The sequence below is a fragment of the Lissotriton vulgaris genome, chromosome 9, assembly GCF_964263255.1.
Source record: "Lissotriton vulgaris chromosome 9, aLisVul1.2, whole genome shotgun sequence".
NCBI classification, from domain to species: domain Eukaryota; kingdom Metazoa; phylum Chordata; class Amphibia; order Caudata; family Salamandridae; genus Lissotriton; species Lissotriton vulgaris.
The window spans coordinates 76,265,945-76,288,099 of record NC_141697.1 but is presented as its reverse complement, the minus strand read 5'-3'; the positions used below and the strand labels follow the sequence as shown (position 1 = coordinate 76,288,099).

At 47.9% G+C, this 22,155-nt stretch overlaps 1 protein-coding gene across 13 annotated transcripts in view; it reads left to right on the top strand.

Annotated features, from left to right (window-relative positions):
• DPF3 (double PHD fingers 3) overlaps positions 1–22,155 on the top strand; it is a 414,904-nt gene that overhangs the window by 272,645 nt on the left and 120,104 nt on the right. For all 13 annotated transcript variants that reach the window (XR_015299878.1, XR_015299876.1, XR_015299877.1 and 10 more), the window contains exon 4: positions 12,705–12,829. Coding sequence is in view for 8 of the 13 variants with exons in the window: in XM_086937071.1 (XP_086793197.1) it covers positions 12,705–12,829 (125 nt within the window). In the remaining 5 variants the exon portion in view is untranslated. The remainder of the gene's footprint in view (positions 1–12,704; positions 12,830–22,155) is intronic.

The window sequence follows — 22,155 nt, the reverse complement described above, 5'->3', positions numbered from 1 at the left end:
GTGTGAAAGCTCCCGTACATGGGGGTGACTAAGCCACTGGGGGCTCATTTGTCGCTGGCTACGAAGGAGAAGATATGGAAGGGGGAGTATATCACAGGGAGCTGACTTCTAAGGAAGTGTCTAAAGAGGAGGAACAGGAGTTGGCCAGGCGCCCCAGGGTGCCGCTGACGATTGACAATTGGTTGGCCCTCTACGATCTAGGACCCGAATGCCTCAACACGCGCCTGTCCTTTTACACCCCCACCCGCCAACTACGTTCGTCCAATCAAGCCCTCGCCGCAATTCCGCGCTTCCATAGATCCACCATGGGGGGGGGAAGATCCTTCTCCTACTTAGCGGCCAAAACCTGGAACTCTCTCCCCACCCACCTCTGCCTTACACAGAACCACCTCTCCTTCAGAAAGCAACTAAAAACTTGGATATTCGATAAGTAAAGTACCCCCCCTCCCTCAAGCGCCTTGAGACCCTCTGGGTGAGTAGTGCGCTATACAAATTTTTGAACTTGAACTTCTTAATATACACCAGCGTATATTGTGAAAAGTATCCAGACAGGGCCATAGCGTTGTTCAAATACATGGATGTGGTACGGAGGGCGTAGGCGACCGACGGCGGTAACGCCTGGTCATATTATGATGAGAAATTTCGGGTGAGGATGGCGTTGGACCAGGCTGCAAAGTGGGGGGAGCTGGACTCTGATCTCTACCAGCAGACGATGGGCGGGGCTAAGTTCGGCCACACCATCTACACAGCCAGCGGTTTGCCGCTCACGTGACCCCCTTTTGGGCCCGCCCCACCCAGGGGGGGATGGGAGGGGGGGCGGTAAAGAGAGAGAGCCGGTCAGGCCACGGTTGGGGCCTGCTGGGATTTCAATAAGGGAGCGTGCGTCAGGCAGGTGTGCCGTTTTCGGCACGAGTGCGCCAAGTGTGGGAAGCGACACCCGGTGGTGCGCTGCTGGGGAGTCAGAGGTCCCCAGGGACAGCAGTCCGCGACGGCGGTGGGTCAGCCCGGGGGGCGGGGGGAGGAAAAGGAGGGGCGGGAGCAATGGGGAAAACCTCATACACCGGTTAGGCTGGATCGGATGGAGCCTTTGCTGGCGGCCTATCCGCAGGCGGAAGATGCGGCTGTTTTGCGACGGGGTTTCAGGGAAGGTTTTCGGTTAGGGTACGAGGGTCCGCGGATTGCGCGCTGGGCGGACAACTTTAAGTCCTGTCAATGCTCACAAGGGAATTGTGCGGGAGACGCTGTTCAAAGAGGTGAAGGAGGGCCAGATGGTGGGTCCTTTCATGGAGCCGACTTTGCCAAACCTGATTATCTCACCGATCGGAGTGGTGCCCAAGAAGGAGCCGGGGCAGTTCCGGTTGATTCAGCATTTGTCGTGGCCGGAGGGGTCGTCGGTGAATGATTTCATTTCGGCAGGGCTCGCGGCGGTGTCATACTCGTCCGTGGATGTGGCACGGAAGATCGTATCGGCGGTTGGCCCGGGAGCCATGATGGCGAAGTGCGACATTAAGTCAGCTTTTCGTCTGCTCCCGCTGCACCCGGAGGATCACCAGTTGTTGGGGATTCAGTTTGATGGGTAAATTTTTGTCGAGAAAGTGCTCCCGATGGGGTGCTCTATCTCTTGTGCGTTGTTTGAGCAGTTCAGTTCCTTTTTGCAGTGGGCTTTTTCCAGGCGCACAGGCTCGGAGACGGTGACGCACTATCTGGATGACTTCTTTCTGGTGGGGCGTCCCGGTTCGACGGACTGCCAGCGGCAGCTGGACGGTTTTACGGACTTGATGGGTTACTTAGGTGTTCCCCTGGCGCCAGAGAAGATGCACGGTCCCAGTACGGTGTTGTCCTTTCTTGGTATAGAGCTCGACTCAGCGGCCATGGAAGCACGCCTGCCGGAGGACAAGAGGTCAGCCATGTTTGCTTTGGTGAGCGGCATGTTGGACAGACGGAAGGTGACAGTGCGGGAGGTGCAGGTCCTGTTGGGACATCTGAACTTTGCGTGCCGTGTGGTGCGGGCGGGACAAAAGGGGGTGGTGATGGACGGAGCATCTGAATCAATCAAACACTCACACCCAGTCAAAAGATCTGGGTTTAATCCATCACCGTTCTTTAGCCCACTCTGCCACCCCAGTTCAGACATGGCTATATGCAAATCAGTCTGACCCTGTGCCTTATGGGAACAGTCCAGCCCGAACTGCCAAGCCATGTCTTCCCTGGACCGGAAACAAGCTGTGTGGTGCGGGTGGGGGCGTACGTTCTGCCTTCGGCTGGGTTTAGCTCTGTCGGGTTTGACGTTGCCGCACCATCATCTGCGCTTGTCGGCGGGGAGCAAAGGAAGAATTGTGGATGTGGTTGGCGTTCCTGGGGCGTTTCAATGGTGTGCCCATGGCGCCCCCGGAGGACTGGGAGTGGGACGTCCTGCTGTATTCGGACGCAGAGGGGTTTAGAGGCTTCGGTCTGTACTGGGCGGGTCAGTGGTGCGCGGAGCAGTGGCCGCAGCATTGGCAGGCGGGAGGCCGCTGTATTGCGTTCCTGGAATTGTTTCCTCTGGTGGTGGCGGTCACGGTGTGGGCGCAGTAGTTGGCACATAAGCGGGTGCTGTTCAGGGTGGACAATATGTCCGTGGTTCCTGTGGTGAACTGGCAGTCGGCCAGGGACCCACAGGTTTTGAAGCTGATGAGGGTGTTTGTGCTGCGTTGCTTGGTTAATGACATCCTATTTATGGCTTGACACGTCCCTGGGGTGGACAATGACACTGCAAACTCTTTGTCTCGTTTGCAGTGGCAGAGGTGCCATGGGCTAGCCACGGAGGCAGAGGAGACCAAGACGCCGGTTCCGAGGGAACTGTGGTCGGTGGGAGACGCCGGGTTGTTCAGCTGGTGAGGGCGTCGGTGGCGGCATCCACCTGGAAGGTGTATGTGCAGGCTTGGGAGGAGTTTTGACGTTCTGGTGCGGTAAGGCAAGGGTACCGTGGCAGCAGGAGGAGCAGCTGGTGAGGTTCATGTTGGCTTTGATGGACAGGGGTTTGTCGAGGGTGACGATTGCGGGTAAGTTGTCGGTGGTGGCGTTCATGGGTAAGCTGTGGTGGGGTTATCCGCCATCGGCCGGGGAGTTGGGGGCGCGCTTGTTGAAGGTTGGGCAAGGGAGAGAGGAGCGCATGGGAGTCAGTGGAGCACCATTTCGGAGGAATTGCTGGGGGTTTGTTATCGACGTTTCCGTCGGTGTGTCGCGATGGGGGGGGAGACTATTTTGTTTTCCGCGCTCATGTCATGGTTGTTTTTTGGGGCCTTTCGGGTGTCTGAATCGGTGGGCCTAAAAGGGGGACCGGGGGGTCCTGTGGGTGGATGTGGAGGTTCGGGATCAAGAGGTGGCAGTGCGCTTGCGATGCTCAAAGACGGACCAACGGGGGGAGGGGACATGGGTGGGGCTGGGAAGCCGGGAAGGGGTGTGTCCCGCGGCGTGGGGGTGGCGTTTGGCGGCCGGCCTGTACATGTGGGTAGGGGAGGTTTTTGGTCGGGGGGGGGGACGGAGGCAGGGTGACGGGTGCTCAGGTTTTGTGGGTCCTGCGGTCTATGGGTGAGGACCCGAAGGCCTATGGAACGCATTCTTTTCGCATTGGGTCGGCGATGGAGGTGGCCCGGAAAGGACGGGGGAAGGGGGAGACCAAGCGGCAAAAGGGGGAATGTGTTGGCACGAGTTGATGCCGGTATTGAATAATGTGGTGCGGGGGGGGGGGGGGTGTCCTGATGTGGTTGTCATTCATTTAGGGGAGAATGATCTCGTAGTGTGCAAAGGGTTGGCTCTAGTTTAGCAAATGAAGAGGGACTTGTTGGAGATACGGAAACAGGCAGGGTGTCACGTGATTTGGTCGGAGTTCATTCCCAGGAGGATTTGGCGGGGGCGGAGCGACCAGGGGCCATAGACAGGACGAGGCGCAAGATCAATAGGGAGATGAAGGAGTTCTGTGCAAGGGAAGGTGTGGGGCATCCTGAGTTGCGGTATGGGGCGGTGTTTTTTTTCAAGGAGGACGGGTTTACATCTATCCCGGTATGGAATAGAACTGTACATTGTCCATTTGAAGGAGGCACTTGATTTGGCTTTGGGGGTGCGCAGGTATCCGAGGGGGCAGGATTCCTATGGGGGGGGTCGAAAGTCGTTAGGCGGCTTTCGAGTGGCGTTTCTCCTAGTGAAAATGGGGGTACTTGTAGGAGGCCTGTGTTGTTTGGCAGGGGTGGGTGTGGAATACAGATGCCAAGTTATGGTTAGATAGGTAGTGAGGCATGTTGCAGCAGGGATGTGTTTATGTTGCTACTTGTGGGGAACCATTTAGGGGTTTGGGTGGGGGGTTGTTAGGTGGTATGTTATTTAGTGAGGTTTAGTTTTCTTCGGCACAGGCCAAGGTATGTGGTTGTTATAGGGTGCACCTGCTTCCACACCTTAGTCAAGTGTCTGTGGTCAGTGCTTCCCCCCCCTCCCCTCCTGGTGGGCCCCAAATGTTTGCTGTGATATACCTCTTCCTTGGGAGATTATGCCTTATAGTGCGCGTCATGCTGGGCATTTTTTTTGCTGAAGTCCCTGTGTCTTAAGTTTGCCGTCCCGTTGCTTTTAAGCTTGGCCAGGAGATCTGTGACTGGCGTGAACTAAGATAGACTTGCTCTATAATACAATGTGCTCCTGGGTCACAGCAACCGCTAACCTCTGTATCCTATATGTTATAATCACTGTGCTGTATTTATCTTGTGGGGCATTCTCAATTCTTGATTACACAACTCTAAATGGCACCAGTTACCAGCTGCTGGAAGTTGTGCCTTTTTGTACTAGACGAGCTCACATCAGAAGGTGCATACACAATCATTTTTAATCCTTCACAACTTCATACACTTTTAAAATATAATAGGTGAACAGTGGATATATCTACAGTGACTTGAGGGTGGTATCCAGCTACACTCCAAAATAATAAACAAAACAATTGAAGAATCCTCAAGACACTCAGCTATTATCTCCAAACTATCCAGAACTGTATTATGGAAGTTGGCCTGGTACATGCTGCCCACTAACTAAAGTGTAAAAACAACAATTGATGGACAGAATGCAGAACAATGTTGTACATCCACCCCAGTACAGGGATCTGTGCCTAAATCCATTGTTTTTTTGCTCACCATGCCATTCCAGTTTGAACCCAGCCATATGCAAATCAGTCTTGACCCTGCGCCCCATGGGAACAGTCCATCCCAAACTGCCAAGCCAGGTCTTCCCTGGACTGGAATCAAGCATCCTAGGACCGGTTTCGGGCTTTCAGCCCTCATCAGCCAGGATAGCTTGATTCCAGTGGCATGGAGAGCACGGGACTCATGTTCGAGCATACCCGTCCCTCTCGGGGTGACGAATGCAAAAAGAACAATTGATGGACAGAATGCCGAACAATGTCATACATTCACCCCAGTAAAGAGATCTGGGCCTAAATCTATCGTTTTTTTGCTCACCATGCCATTCCAGTTTGAACCCAGCCATATGCAAATCAGTCTTGACCCTGTGCCCCATGGGAACAGTCCAGCCCGAACTGCCAAGCCAGGTCCTACCTGAATTGGAAACATACATCCTAGGACCGGTTTCGGGTTTTCAGCCCTCATCAGCCAGGATAGCTTGATTCCAGTGGCATGGAGAGTACGGGACTCACGTCTGACCATACCCGTCCCACTCGGGGTGATAAATGCAAAAACAACAGTTGATGGACAGAATGTAGAACAATGTCATACATTCACCCTAGCGATACAAAAGGGCATGATGGACGGAGCGTTTGAGCAAAACAAACACTCACCCCCAGTCAACTGATCTGGGTTTAATCCGACACCATTCTTTAGCTCACTCCGCCACCCCAGTTCAGACATGGCCATATGCAAATCAGTCTGACCCTGTGCCTCATGGGAACAGTCCAGCCTGAACTGCCAAGCCATGTCTTCCCTGGACCGGAAACAAGCATCCTGGGACCGATTTCGGCTCCATAACCCTCATCAGCCATTCTAAGTTGAATCCAGTGGCAAAGTGAGCAAGGGACTCACGGCTGAGCATACCCTTCCAGCTTATGGTGAACAAACAAATAACATTTGATGGACAGAATGCAAAACAATGTCATACATTCACCCTAGTACAGGGATCTGGGCCTAAATCCATCGTTGTTTTGCTCACCATGCTATTCCAGTTTGAACCCAGCCATATGCAAATCCGTCTTGACCCTGTGCCCCTTGGGAACAGTCCAGTACGAACTTCCAAGCCAGGTCCTCCCTGGACTGGAAACAAGCATCCCAGGATAGCTTGATTCGAGTGGTGTAGTGAACACGAGACCCACGTCTGGCCACCCCCTTCTTACTTAGGGCGACAAATGCAAAAGACTGATTTGCATATGGCCAAGTCCAAACTGGGGTGGCATGGTGAGCAAAAGAATGATGGATTTAACCCAGATCTCTTGCCTGGGGGTGAATGTTTCGATTTGTTCTGAAATCCGTCCATCAATTATGTGTCTTATGCTTTAATTTTTTTACTAATGAAAGTGGGCCCCTTGCACCAGTCCAAACAACACTTATGGTGATTTAAGAGGTCAAAGATAACCTTAGAAAGCTATCCAAGTGGTAGCTGTGGAGAGCAGCCTTCAGGCTTAGTCTTGAAGGAATGTTAAGCAGCTTGCTTACCAGAATGCAATCTTATAGTATTGGTTAAATGAAAGGAGAACCACACAGTAGTTCTAAAAATATGTATTTAGTAATATAACACTATCTAGTACGACACAGTATCTCCTACACAGAGTTAATCACAAAGCACTACTTAAGCACAGAAATCATAGTTAATAGCAATAATACACAGTGGGCCCCAGAGCGGACCAAGCCATATACTAAAATTGTGGTATAAGACCCACAACTCGAGTCAAGACAGTGTCGAGAGGTTGTAGAATCGCTGGGACCTCAAAGAACCACCCAAGGTGAATAAGTAGGAATCCCACGGAGGACTGGTGCCATGTGGGAACACGACTGCGTGCTCTGTTCAATTCTGTTAGAGAGTTGCGGTTGAAGTTTTAGAGTTTAAGGACCCTTCCCAGTGGACTTCAAAGAAACCCAGTGGAAGTTAGGAGGTTGGAGAGCCACTCCACCCGTGGATACCATGGTACCTGATCGGAAACCGCAGTTGATCCCAATAGAGTATTTCGAGAGAAGAGCTGCTGCTGGAACGGAGATAAGTGTCCATTTGAATCCGAAGGTGGTTTCTTGTCGAAGAGTACCTGAAAGGAGAGGGGACAGTGTGGGTCACTCAGGAGTGACCAGGGGCTCGGTAGACGAATACCCACCAATGTCGGGTGCTTCAGGTGCGTTGATGGAATTCTTGACTATGCAGCTACGGTAACCAGGAGACGTCAAGGAGGACCAGGAGCCGGATACGAGCTTTCCCATAAAGTATGTCGAGTACTGAGGGGTCTGTGTCCGGCTGGAGCACCAACAAGCCTTGGCAATGGCAACCCACACAGAAGGTCAAGGAAGCGTACAGTTAGGACCAGAAAGGTCCAGGAGACTCACCAAAGCAAGGGGAGTCGGGGCAGGCCAGGAGCAAGCAGGGGAGCCCAAGAAAAGCAAAGTTGACCCTCAAGGGGACCCACAGGCTGGAGGCACAGGAGTCACAAGCGACCTCAAGCGATTTGATTTCACCAAACAGCAGTCCACAGAGCACTTGATGGGAGGAGGCGGGAGTTCTTTGTAGGAAATGGTGCCAGAGTTTGTGGCTACTCAGAGCCCAATGCACTTGTTCGGGAAACACCAACAAGCATATGCACTTACAAATGTATGCGGTGCACAAGGGATTCTGATCTCAAACTTGGTGAGAGGGCAGCTCGGACTTCGGGGGACATAGAAACCCACCTCCTGTGTTGCTGAAGCCGTCCGAGTCTGTAGGAGCTCTTGGTTAGCAGACCAGACAGCAGTGTTAGGGGCCTGCGAATGCAGGGGAGTGACTCCTTCACTCAAAGGGAGATATCTTTGACTGTCCTTGATGCTCCACAGGTCCTGGATGGATGCTGCATGGTGCACGGGCACAGACAATGCTTCAGACTGAGATGGAGATGAAGTCGGACCCAAACGAAGTCCAGCGAAGTCCAGAGTGTCCAGACGGTTGAAGTTCAGTGGTTTCCGGTTCAGTATTTTGTCCACGTTGAATCTAAGGTCCTACAGCCCGGTAAGCCCTTTTGTACCCATTGGAGAGGGTTTTACAGATTCAAGGGACCCTCCCATGGGAGGGTCTGGACAGTGGGGAGGGTACTCATGTCCTTTATCCAGTTTCATGCCAGAGCGGGAACCAACGGCTCCCAGGACTGATTTGACACCAAATGTGCCCCTCATGCCGACTTTCAGTCGCTTGCAAGAGCATCCACCCAACCCTAATACACTCAATCCTGTCTGGGAGGTGCAGGGGATGTTCTGCTCATGCAGTAGCACCCTCTCACTTGGAAATAAGCACCCTGCCCTCAGGATTGTAAAGGCCTGCTAGAGGGGTGACTTATAGGGTTTAAGTGCAGTGACCCTTAGATATAGTAACCCTATATCTTAAGTAAGTGGAGCATGTACCATCTTACATAGACTGCATTGGCAGGCCTGTAGTTCCATTTTGCATGGCCTCTCATGCCCTGGGTACATGGGCACCATACATTAGGTACTGACAAAGGTACCCCAGTATCCAATCTGGAGTGTAACAAAGTACATATTATAACAGTTAAGGGAGAGAGCAGATAGACTGGGGTCCTGATTAGCAGTATCCCTGTCAGACCAGTCAAAAACAGTATTACATTTAGCAAAAAGCGGGGGTAACCATAAGAAGCAGATCCTACTTTCCTATAGTATGAATACGTTTTTCTAAACTCTGAATGGGAATTCTTTCAAAAGGATCCAAATCACAAACTTCATGACCTCCTCTGCTGTCCTCCCTCCTGTAACTGACAACACCGTTGTCTAAAGCAAATCACAGAGAAACCTGGTGGGGAAAGTTCGGTGACTTGAATCTGTTGTTGCAACCAAGTCGTGATCGACACTGCAGTAACCAGATACCTAGATCATCACAACTTCCAGATAAGTGTGTGTTTGAAAGCACTGCTGTCTTACACTATTGGGGTGACAGCAGTGTCTATTCACTGCTTTCAGTGCAGTGCACTGTAGAAAAGCCTTCCTATGGAGTCGATATATTTGAGAAGTAGCGCCATATCGCTCGGCCTCAAAATTGTAAACTTGAGGAATGTAAAATTGTGAAACCATCTGGCTAGTAGTGTGTTCTCCTAGTTTCTCTTACTGTGGCTTGAGCCCAGCTGAACAAGCTCAAACCCACTTCTTATGTTTTTTTGTCTTTCTACAAGTGCTGCTGTTGCTGTCCTGACACTGACCACTGTGTAGCAACCGTCATTGAGCCGGTCTTCTATCCTGCTGCCCTGAGGTCACTTACAAGGCCCTTGTACTAACTAAGATGCTTAGTTTACCAACTAAAAACGATTGCCAAGCAAGTGGCCGCTGTGCATTGGTAGCCTCCCTCTCTGTTGTTGGGCGTCACCTCCAAATATATGTATGAACTTTTAATTAGGAATGTGAGGTTTGTGACTGTGAACAGTTTAAAATTTGAATCCTCATGATTATTTGGCCTGAATAGACAGATTTATCGAGAGTTGATTGTTTTCTATCTTTAAAGGGATTGCTTTTTGGTTGGCTGTGGCCAGCAGAGGTGGTTTCTTGCATCTGAACCGATGCAGTTACTGGATGCATGAAACACCTACACACATGAGTGCATCGTTGCTTAAGTTACAGCTATCCAATACCAGCCCACGTGTTTATTTTTGGGCTGGGCAGTGTGATGACTTTCTTCACTCGCATCAAAACTTTGGCTTCTGAATTATTGGACGCATGTTTCTTTTCGAATAATAATAATAATAATAATAATAATAATAATAATTATCCACATTTGTAAAGCGCGAACAATCACCCGTAATGGTCTCTAGGCGCTGGGGGCCGTCGGGAAGATTAAGCAAGCTGTTGCCCAGAGTCACATGGTGCTGGGCTTTTCTGCCACCAGTGCTGGGGATCGAACCGTGATCCCCAGATTCCAGCGTCAGTCGCCCTGGCCGCGGCGCAACACATCTCCCTGAGAAACAGTAGAAACAGTAGAAGAACTCAGTGCTTAATCTGTTTAAAAAAAGGGCCACGGCCCTCGTCAGTAGGCCACTTCAACTTGCACCACACGTTGAGCCAATGACAGTACCAACACAAGGACTAACCATCACTCCCCTGGCAGTGCGATTATTCAGACCATTTCAGGCCTCCAAGGCTGCTTGTGCTAATGGTGTTGCCCTTCTTGGAAGGGATACAGTAGAGCATGGGTACTCGCAAACATTTTCCCGGGGGCCGCAAAGTTTTGTCTTGGGTGTGGCCGAGGTCCGCACTGATGCCAGCAGGGGAAGGGGGTTGTGAAGTGGGTGAAAGCGAAGCGAAGCATGCATATCTACTGGCTGAACTCAATTGCGCAATGTGAAACCAGAAAACCTGAGATAAATCCCAGCTTCTCCACTTGACCAAATTGTGTGACCTTGGGCAATTGCTTTATTTCAATTTCCCTCCTTTTTCTTTATTATCACATATAAAAGGACCTCGAGAAAAATACTGCTGAATGCACTGCTATAATTTGATTTACTAAGGTGTAATGGTTCTACAGGTCAATTAAATGCACTTTTCGAAATTTTCAAAAGACTATAGTATTTTTGCATGTTTGCTGTCTTTAAAAATGAAGGTGTTGCTAAAGTTAAGAGCCTAGTTACTTCCTTTTGTTTAACTGCAAATAGCCTTTAAATAGGTGCTTATTGTATATTGAAAGAAAATATTTAATGTTAGTGCTGAGTCGAGTAAACAGCAGCCCAGTGCTGCTCAGGGGTCCACATGTAAAGGTCAGGAGGGCCGCATGCGGCCCCCGGGCCGTACTTTTAGTATCACTGCAGTAGAGCGTCATTTGTTGTCGGCTGACCCCATGGAGTGTAATGGTGGTGTTGCCGCTGCTGAGTGACAGGTGTATTCCTGGACTTCTTTGCTCTGTCTCCTGGTCTCGGGCGTCAAGGCGTGCACACAACACAGTGACTGGTGAGTTCTTCACCAGTTCCCCAGGGGTACCTGCCTGTTTCTGAGCAGATAGCACCAGTCAGAACCAGCTGGCAGATGCTACACTTGGTTATGTCATAGCAAGACTACCTGACTCTACTTGGATATTTTCAGCCTGTTTGTTATTCTAATAGAAAATTGTGACAGCGGAGATAAATAGTCCGCGTTTCTTGGCAGTCAGTCTATTGTATATATATAAAAAAAAATCAGTCCCGCCTGCTGTCTTCCGCGTTGGTGTTCACGTCCAAGTGTTATTCAGAATTGATTAAGGCAATCTGGCCTTGGTACGGCAGCCATCTTCAAATTTTTCTCCTTGTTTTCTGCGCATCGGCCACCATGATATGTCAGTCGGCAATTCAACCTGGTTAGAAGATTCTATACATGGTACCTTTTTGAAGTTAGAGTCTGTTTCAAATATCCTTGCTCCCTTCCTCATAGGTGTAGAATATTGTGGAATTCTACTATGCCCCACACGGCTGCCTCTGGGAGGAACAAGTAATGGAACGCATGCACCAATGACTGGGCAGATCATTGCACGATTGGTTGGTGCATGGTTGGGTTTCAACCAATTAAATTAGTGGAGAGATTCTTTGATAGTGTAATGTCCAAAGGCAGAACGCTCTGTATTTCAAATGGTCAAAACAAAATCCATTGGATACTGCACATGTTGCGCTTTTACGAGTACTCTCCGAATTCCATACCTCAAACTTTGGATTTGTTGGCCACTCCATAGCAGTAGGAGGGTGTGTTTTTCTGGTCACGACAACTATGAACCCACACCCTCAAAACGTCAGCGTTCCATATAATCCTGCTTACAAGTATAGCTTCTGGTTTATAGGTTTGACAGATTTTTAGCCATAAATGCAGACCGACAGCAATCTGTTTCCCTATCTGCATTTATTTTTTAAACTGGATATTGCTTGTTAGTTTGAGTGGTTCTCCCAGCTGTAAACCATGGCTGTATCTCAACGGATTGATGGAATAAAAAGGGTTGAGATTTTCTTTGACGTTCGAATAGCTGGATAAGCGCATACATGGTTGCACTTCTTCTAAATAGTTTCAAGTGAATTTATTTTTTTATTGCACTTGTGGCTGTTTATAGCACTGTAAAACTGCAGACATCCAAGTGCGACAAGGGCCCATTTATCATTTAAATAAGTATCGAACTATTTTGGTTGGCATTTTTTTCCACAGGGTCCAAAATTAATGTGGGTAAATACAGATATATTCAGGAAAAAGAATCAAGGATATATACTGAACGATATGTCAGAGTTAACACCTACACAAATGAGGAGCGCTTTCAGAAACCAAGCTTACCTACCCTCGCGGATTTTTGTAATGTGAAAAAATAGGAGCTCACCACCCTACTCTTGAGGAGAGCACATTACCACTGCAAAACAAGCTGTAACAATGTTGTTGTAGAAGTGGGATTGTCAGATGCTTAATATTACATTTCTGATTTCTGCCCATTTTCAGTTATTGACCGATACAAGGCACATGGCCTTTGATTGGCCTGGAGGAATCTGACCTTATTTTTGGTTCTTTTAGAAGCCGACATTGCCCTGAAGAAGGACGGAGTGCTCTCGGAGGGAACCACGTTGGAGGCATTGCTGCGTGGCGAAGGCATTGACAAGAAAGACCCTAGAGATGAAGACAGTCTACTAGAAATTCAGGTACACACAGACTGCGGGATGCTTGGTTAGGTCTGTGTCGCAGGGCGCATATCTGCTAATATTATTTTCTATAGAACTGTAGCCAGTTATAAGGACACTTGTGTCATACGGTTTCTGCTTTTTAGTAGGAACTGTTCGTTTGTAGGACAACATAAACGTTGGGATGGTGCCAGACTGATTCAATGCACCCCCTCCGGATATGTTGGCCTATTGTCCTGCTAGCTAACAGTGCTGCAATATGTACCCCTAACCCTAGTAAGGTAGCTAATGGTTTGGGTAACCTCAGAACATAACCCTGATCTGCCCCAGGAATCGTGGCAACAGGTCTAGAGCTTTTTTGCTCAGGCACGCATGCTCACTTAGAGAGGTACACAAGAAATGCACAAAGGGACATTTTCAATATGTATTGAGCTATTGTGATTCATGTATAAAATGTATGTGCTGCAATGATTAATAGACGGAAGCAGATAAAAGTGAGAAGCAATATAAGCACAGTGAAAATAATTAACAATTCCATGATTGTGCTAAAACATTGTGTATTTTTATGCTGACATACACGTACTGTGTATAGTGTACTCCTACTATGCACTCCCTAACCTACTTACCTAGCCTGGGTGTTCTGCCAAGGGTCCCCTCCTGGATGATTTAACCCCTGATGACCTGAAGGCACTGAATGGAGATCCTGGTCTTGGTCATGAGGTGGACAATTGTTCTGGTAAAGGGTAAACAGGAATCGGGGACTTTCCATCTGTCCAGAACATTTCAACTACGTAGACACTCTATTGACACATACCCATTTGTGAGAAAATTACAGCCGGGTAAAGTGCATGCAATGAATAAAGAGAAATGGACAACAAGTATATCAATAAGAAGGCTATAACCTCACAATTGAACACATTCCTGACCTACTCAGCTTATGCAAAATTTCAAGTGAAGACGACCAATATGTGAGAGCTGAGTATTAGAACTGTTATCGATGCATCTTAAATATCTAAGTACCGTGTTCAGGAAACCAGTTCGTCATTGTTTATGAATTGATGTCTCGTGGTGTACAAAAAGTTGGATGATATAAGAAGTCAGGTAAAAAGTGAGAATTTAACTAAGAGAGACCAGGGAAAACCTACAGGACAATGAAAATATTATTGCAAAGGCTGTCTACAAAGTTGCAAAAGTCATGATGAAGAAGGTGCAATATATCAAAGAAGCAAATGATGACATAGAAACTATGAAAAATTGAAGAAAAATGACATCTATACAATCAAAGAAAGGTATGACAAACTAATAGAAACTTAAACAAGCATTTACAATGCAATGGTCTCGGCATCATTAAAGGTAGAGCTATTGGCATTGCTCATGACATTTCTTTTTTTTTCTTTAAATCATAAATAAATGGCATTGTCATTTACATTGCCAATACACAGCACTCTGCACTCAACAGCACACACCACTCTGCACCTGCACTCACTGCTCTGCACACTCACTCTGCACACTCACTCTGCACACTCACTACTCTGCACTCACTACTCTGCACTCACTACTCTGCACTCACTACTCTGCACTCACTACTCTGCACTCACTACTCTGCACTCACTACTCTGCATTCTGCACACTCACTCTGCACGCACTACTCTGCACGCACTACTCTGCACGCACTACTCTGCACGCACTACTCTGCACGCACTACTCTGCACGCACTACTCTGCACGCACTACTCTGCACGCACTACTCACTACTCTGCACGCACTACTCACTACTCTGCACGCACTACTCACTACTCTGCACGCACTACTCACTACTCTGCACGCACTACTCACTACTCTGCACTCACTACTCTGCACTCACTACTCTGCACTCACTACTCTGCACTCACTACTCTGCACGCACTACTCTGCACGCACTACTCTGCACGCACTACTCTGCACGCACTACTCTGCACGCACTACTCTGCACGCACTACTCTGCACTCACTACCCTGCACTCACTACTCTGCACTCACTACTCTGCACTCACTACTCACTACTCTGCGCTCACCACTCTGCGCTCACCACTCTGCGCTCACCACTCTGCGCTCACCACTCTGCGCTCACCACTCTGCGCTCACCACACACTAACTACTCTGCACGCACTACTCACTACTGTGCACTCACTACTCACTACTCTGCACTCACTACTCTGCACTCTGCACTCACTACTCTGCACTCACTACTCTGCATTCTGCACACTCACTCTGCACTCACTACTCTGCACTCACTACTCTGCACTCACTACTCTGCACTCACTACTCTGCACGCACTACTCTGCACGCACTACTCTGCACGCACTACTCTGCACGCACTACTCTGCACGCACTACTCTGCACTCACTACTCTGCACTCACTACTCTGCACTCACTACTCACTACTCTGCGCTCACCACTCTGCGCTCACCACTCTGCGCTCACCACTCTGCGCTCACCACTCTGCGCTCACCACTCTGCGCTCACCACACACTACTCACTACTCTGCACGCACTACTCACTACTGTGCACTCACTACTCACTACTCTGCACTCACTACTCTGCACTCTGCACTCACTACTCTGCACTCACTACTCTGCATTCTGCACACTCACTCTGCACTCACTACTCTGCACTCACTACTCTGCACTCACTACTCTGCACTCACTACTCTGCACTCACTACTCTGCACTCACTACTCTGCACGCACTACTCTGCACGCACTACTCTGCACGCACTACTCTGCACGCACTACTCTGCACGCACTACTCTGCACGCACTACTCTGCACTCACTACTCTGCACTCACTACTCTGCACTCACTACTCTGCACTCACTACTCACTACTCACTATTCTGCATTCACTACTCACTACTCTGCACTCACTACTCTGCACTCACTACTCACTACTCTGCACTCACTACTCTGCACTCACTACTCTGCACTCACTACTCTGCATCTAGCCGAGACCTAAAAACTCCACACATATTGCTTAACAAGATCCCTGCACTCCAGGCTTAACCCATTATTGATGGTACCTCCACTCAGTAAGGCTCCAACTCGGGGGAACTCCTTTCTGTCGAAGAAGCTAAAGTGTGGAATTCAATTCACTGCTCGAATAAGAAGATTGACAATCACCCCCAATTCCGAAAAGCACTTCGGACTTGCTTCTCCCCACCTCTGATAACACAAGCTACTGACCCGATACTCAAACAAAAGGCAAGCGTAAATGCATGGCTGCATCTCCTCTCACACACACCGCAACCTTCCACATGTATGCGCCATGAGATAAGACGAACCCTATTTGGAGCATGATTTCGAAACTCATGCACCTCAACCAATCTCTCCCACATAGGACTGTACCTAGGGTAGAACCAGATGTGAGCAGTGTACTTTGATATTCAATACACTGACTGACTCCGCTAGCCCCTCATATGTCAGGAGCCTGGTCCATAACTTTACCGATCTCACTGCACTAAATCCTTACTTAATGACGTTATTCATCCTCCAGTCCAGGCGATGAACATTGTTCTGTAAATGAGCAGGTTCTCTGTTACATCTCAGATGTCCAATTTACATAATTCTAAAATCAGTCAGCCACCTCCTGTCAGCAGCAACAAGTACAACCACCACACACAGCGCTTCTGCACATTCTAAAGCATTTGGCGACCTTCAAATAGTGTATTTAAAGAAAATGATAAGTTCCTCTTTGGAGACTCACGGAGCTGCAGATAAAATTATTTGAGAATCCTGTTGCTGGCAATGCACCGTAAAACCCCAGTTCGCAACTATGTGTCAGGAAAAAAAACTTGAGACCTTACCTAATAAATATTTCACCACCAACCACGAACAAATGCAATGCAAAGCCTAGTTTTACACAGTTGCACTGGTTCAAAGTGATATGAAATGCCAGCACCTTTCGTAAACATCCTCTCTCTGGGAGAATAAACCCCAAACCACCTCCATAAATTGTCTTTAACATCTATGCATTGTTAACCGCGGCTACTTGCCGGCACAGGCTATTGCGCTTGAATGGTCCATTAGCCACTAATATACTCAGCACAATGCCTACCTGCCTACGCACCTGTGCCTGGGGCACTGGGCAGGTGGGGGCACTGTACCCGGAAAAAGAACCCCCCCCCCTATCAACTGCTACAGGACTTTTGGGGAGAGGGGAGCCGGACAGAAGGACAGCGACGCGCACCGTACCTGGGTTATGGCCGGAGGTGGTCTCAGGAGGCAGCCGCTAGCCGCTTCGAAATCCTCCGCGGTCCCCCTCACCCAAAATCGCCCTTCAAATGTAAGGAGGCGGAGGACCCGTGCAGGACAGCACCTACTTCTGGTTTGGCCGGCAATGCTTCCGGGTCGTCGCAGGCAGCGCGGCAGCCCGCCCTGCACGGGGAAGGGAGGCAGCTTTCGAGGAGGACAGCACCTTGCCGCGAGCGCGTTCTCGTGCGCGTGGCCTTAACAAATCGGCGCGCGCGGCCAGTGCTGTCCTCCTGGGAAGCTGAGCCGCTAACAATAAGGTCTCTGGCGAGAGCGAGCTTCGCTCGCTTCTAGCCGAGACCTAAAAATACAGCTACAAAATAAACAAGAGTGAATATCATTATTTAAAGACTTAAATGTCCAACTATGCCTACTCCCCCCACTGCCCCCCCCCCCCCAAAACGTTCTTAATCTTTTCAACCCTCCTGGATGACTATGGGATCCCCTGTAATTCCTTATTTGAAAGAAATTCCCAGTATGAAGACTGTTATCTATCTCCATTGGTTAGGAACATCGTCTCGTATATCAGCGGCACAGACCTGTTCCAGATCCTGTCCAACATCAATTAGCAAAACGATTACTTCTTGCTAACAATCGATGATGTCTCACTACATACATGCATCAGATTTGATGATGGGTGCAAAGCCTGTGAATCCTCCTTGAAGCAATGTAATATCGGGGGGCTAAACATTCCCACATGTTACCAACAGTGATTGATTTGTACCTGAAAAACAATATTTTATTTTTTGGTCACCATTTGTACAGACTAAAATGTGGAAGCGTCATGGGAATCTCCTTTTCTCCAAGCTACGCAAATCTCGCTATGGATTGATAGGAAGAGAAGATTGCCTTGGGGTAGCAAAATGATGACAGGCATCTGTTTGAGATGTTAATAGTACAGAGGCCACCCAAAATGCTAGTGGACTCACTCCTACAGCATGCATGCGCTTACACATGTGTACAAGTATAAACATCTGTTTTGATTCAATATGTTGAAGCTTTGAAAACAGATGTGTAAAATAGTGATAGGCAGTAGGCACCGCTGGGAGTGGATGATTCTACCCCAGATCTCACAGCAGTGTGCAAGACCGAGGCAGATAATGTTGTGATGAAGGGGATTTTCCTATGGGCTTTGACAAGATGCTTCAGGCTGGAGGTCACCTTGCATCAAGGCTCTGCTAAGACAAGCAGGCAGTGCCTGTGATCTCAAGTCCAGGCCTCTGGGATTCATTTCCGGTGTAACTGTTTGAGGACTGAGAGAGACTTTCAAAGCGTAGTTTAGCAGCTTTGTATCTAAACTGTAAAATGCAAGGAATCACTCCGTGAACTCAGAAGTCTTAAAAAAAAATGTTGCAGCAAGAATAAATTATATTTTTGACAGAGAAATCCCAGTTTTAAATGGATTAGGTTGGTAAAGAATTTTTGTGAAAAAAAAACAAATTGTTTTCGCTTGAAGCTGCACTATTAGTTACTGTCAAAAACAAAATATGCTTTCAGAACACCGGAGGATCAGAGTTAAATCGCTCCAGTATTATGACGGATTATAATAAATAATCGTAACAAGGCAGGAATGTGCTGCCTGGTGGGAAAGACGGTGTCACTGAACTGCTGGAGAGCCAGGGTTTAGGTAAAAATGTTAAACATAAACTAGAATAGTAGTGGACCTTTCCCCTTGCAGTGTTGAGTGGCTGCAAGTTAGAGCTCTGATAATTATGACTTTGCAAAGAAACCTGTAGTACAATGTCAGCCATTTTGGCACCAAACGGTAAATATCAAGAGCAATAGATCAATATTGGTTTAAATTGATGATCTATAGGGATCTATACCTCATTACCATCTCTGTGGTCTGCCAAAGAATACCACATAGAGTCCAGCTGGATAAGATGGCTACCCTAACTGCATACTCTGTACCAGACTATTGTTATTGCTTTTGCTCCTTTCCTTTTCTACTTCTCTCCATAGTTGACTTTGAGTGATTTTGTTACATTATGTATCGCTGTATTGCCATTATGAAATGATGAAATGAAATGAAATGAATGAAACTTATATAACGCACGACTTACCCTGGGGCATCTCAGCGCTTGCTTAGGGAACCCGTCCTGGTATTCCCCTGTGAGATAACCCTGGCAGGGTATCCACAAGGTGAAAGCCAGGCATCCCACCGCGAGGGGCCGTTGTGGAGATTAAGCAAGCTATTGCCCAGAGTCGCAGAGTGTGAACCCGTGAGTTGAGAAGGCACCGGAGCGAGAATTAACGAGTCCGTGGAATTTTTGAGCCCAAGATCCGCTGAGGCGGGGAATTGAACCCTGGTCCCGGGCCGAACTCAAGCTCCAGGTCTGCCGCCTCTAACCCCTGAGCCACACTTCTCCACTAGACCATTATTACACCCTTGTGGTGCTGGTGGGTTTGAGAATCATCAAGCCACAGTCTTGAGGATTCTGTGATAGGCCCGTGTTTATTTTCTAGTTGTATAAATGGTGGCTAATATTTTGGTACATAGGTTTGATACGTGTAGTCTAAGATTGGTGCCCATTCAGGTATACGACAGGTAGTGGACACTCTGGTGTCTTGTTAGGAGCCACTGTTACTTATTTTGTACCAGTGGCTGCAGGTGGCCGCCACCGTCCCTTATTTTTGGGGTTAGGACATTGTTTTCGTCATCAGACTTTCACCCAGAGCAAAAGAGAGGAAGGCACTGGGGGCCACGGTGTCCCTTTAAATCAGAATACCTGTGGAATGTTAGATGGATGTTGGGTAGATATGCGTTTCAAGTGTTGTATAGAATATCTACCCACATAAATAAATGGTCTATAAACTGACACCAGATATGGAGAATACACAGACGCGCAACTTGAAGGAGGCTTACAGACACGAAGGATCAACCTCCTTAATATGGCAATGTTGTGAATTAAGAACCCCAACACCCCTCACACGTGTCAACAGACAAAAGAGGTCATTCCATACTGAACAGACTGAACACATTGAAAAAATGTAGGATGAGGAGCAGAAACCCTAAGCTGAGGCATGCTTTTCTTGTGGATGAGGGTTCTGCGTCCCTTTAAAAACCATCCTCACCGAACCTTGTTTTGATGTAAGGGAGCTATGATACCGGTCCTCCTTTCACACATCGGCTCTATTTTGTATTTTGGATCTGATTTGCAAGGAGGAACGTATCTTAATCTATTCCTCTTCTTCCTCTTTTGTTAATCAAAAACAATAATGGATAATGGCCCTAGGGTTAGAAAGTGGAAGTGTCATTCAATTTGCAGTGTAGAACCTAAGGGAAACAAAATCTCTGTATTTACCTGGGCTGTTTTTTAATAGGAACTTTAGGAAGAGGATGCCATTGGTTCTATCCCTCGCACTCCTTTGTTGCATAGCATACCGGATTTGGAGCACCAAATGCATATCTTGAGCTATGTCAGAAAGGACTAGCTTAAATTCTTACAGTCACAAAAGTTAACAAAATACTGGGTTTCTTCTGGTAGCTCGTTGTCCTACATTTTGTTACTCTCAATCTACAATATCTCCAGTTTTCGTCTGTATCTTGCTCAAAATAGGAATACTGCCTTGCCTTTGTAGCAGTATTTATTGTTCCTCTTGGGGGGATGACTCTGCACTGTAGGTCGTTGTTAAGACTGTACGATTTAGAGGAGGGGGCGCTTTGATGATGAACATTGAGGCAAAGACTTAAAGTGTAACAGGTCTCTGGCTATGGATTTTCCCGATCGTTGGGCAGTTACCATATGTGCTTTACTCTCCACAAATCTTAGCGGTTCTGCATCAAGCGGTGTGCCTGTCTTGTGTGTCTGCTTTTTTGCTTAACAAGAACTCTGTCTCCTTTCTCTAAAACAATGCCTTGAGCTCGCCTGAGCTTATCGGTGTAAGCCTTCATTTTGCATTCACGAAAGGTGTCAGTGACACAAATCTTGTCATGGTCTAAGGAACGGCTGGTGGTCCATTATTATATCTTCATTCCATGAGCTCTCTCGAACAGCAAGGTGGCAAGACTTTCTCCGGTTGTGGAGTGAGGATTCGAAAGGTAGGCACGAAGGGCTGAGCATAAAGCAGACTTGAGGTTGATGCCTTTCAGTCCGGCATGTTTAACCATCCTTTTTAAAGTACTCCAAAATCGTTCAGCAGCTCCATTAGCCTGTGGCGAGAGGGGCGTACTTTCCTGATGTTTGAGAAAGTCTTTGAACTCTTCGCTATTGAAGGGTGGACAGTTGGCAGATTTGAGAATGACTGGAACACCCCATGTTGTGAAAATGTCATCCAGCCTCGTGATAACTGTCATGTGTGGTTGATAAGTCTTCTACTAGAAGAAAACTTGAGTACTCCTAAAAAACTACCATTAAATGATGCCAGTTATTGAGGGGTCCGAAGCAGTCAATGCAATCCTCTCCCAAGCTTGCTGAGGTAGCTCAGACATGCTCAATGGGTGCTGAGTCGTTTTGGGAGACAGGCAATTGCATAGATGACAAACATTCAGCTACCTTTCAACTCGTTCATCAAGACGTGGGTACTACGCTAGATGCCTTGGTGGCTCTTTTAGTTGCAGCAATGCACAATGTTTTTTGGGTGCCAGTTTAATCACTTGTTGCCCCAGACTTTCAGGGATAACTATTCTTGCCCCTAGTAGTATGACACCATCATGTGTAACAGAAAGTTTGTCACAAACACTTTTAAATTTCTGGTATTCAACACCATCTGCAACAGGTCGAGTATGCTTTCTCCATAATTGTGGTGTAATGGTTTCCTTAAAATCAAGCATGCCTTTGTTAGTACCAGTAGCTGTCATAATCTATTCAATAGAAAGCGCTGCAGGGCCACTTGACTTTACAATGAAATTGATGTTGTCTTCAGCCACTTTGGACGTTGTGCTATGGCGCTGCAATTGCACCTGTGAAAAGTAGTCTGCTGGGTTTTGATCTTTCCCTTCTTTGTGCGCAATAGAGTAGTCCTACTCCTGCCAACGCAACCCCCCCTTCTCAATGCAAGGGGTCATCTTGGCTTTTGTATTTCCGATGCTGGTGAGCAATGCTTGATGAAATGCCTTTTGTACA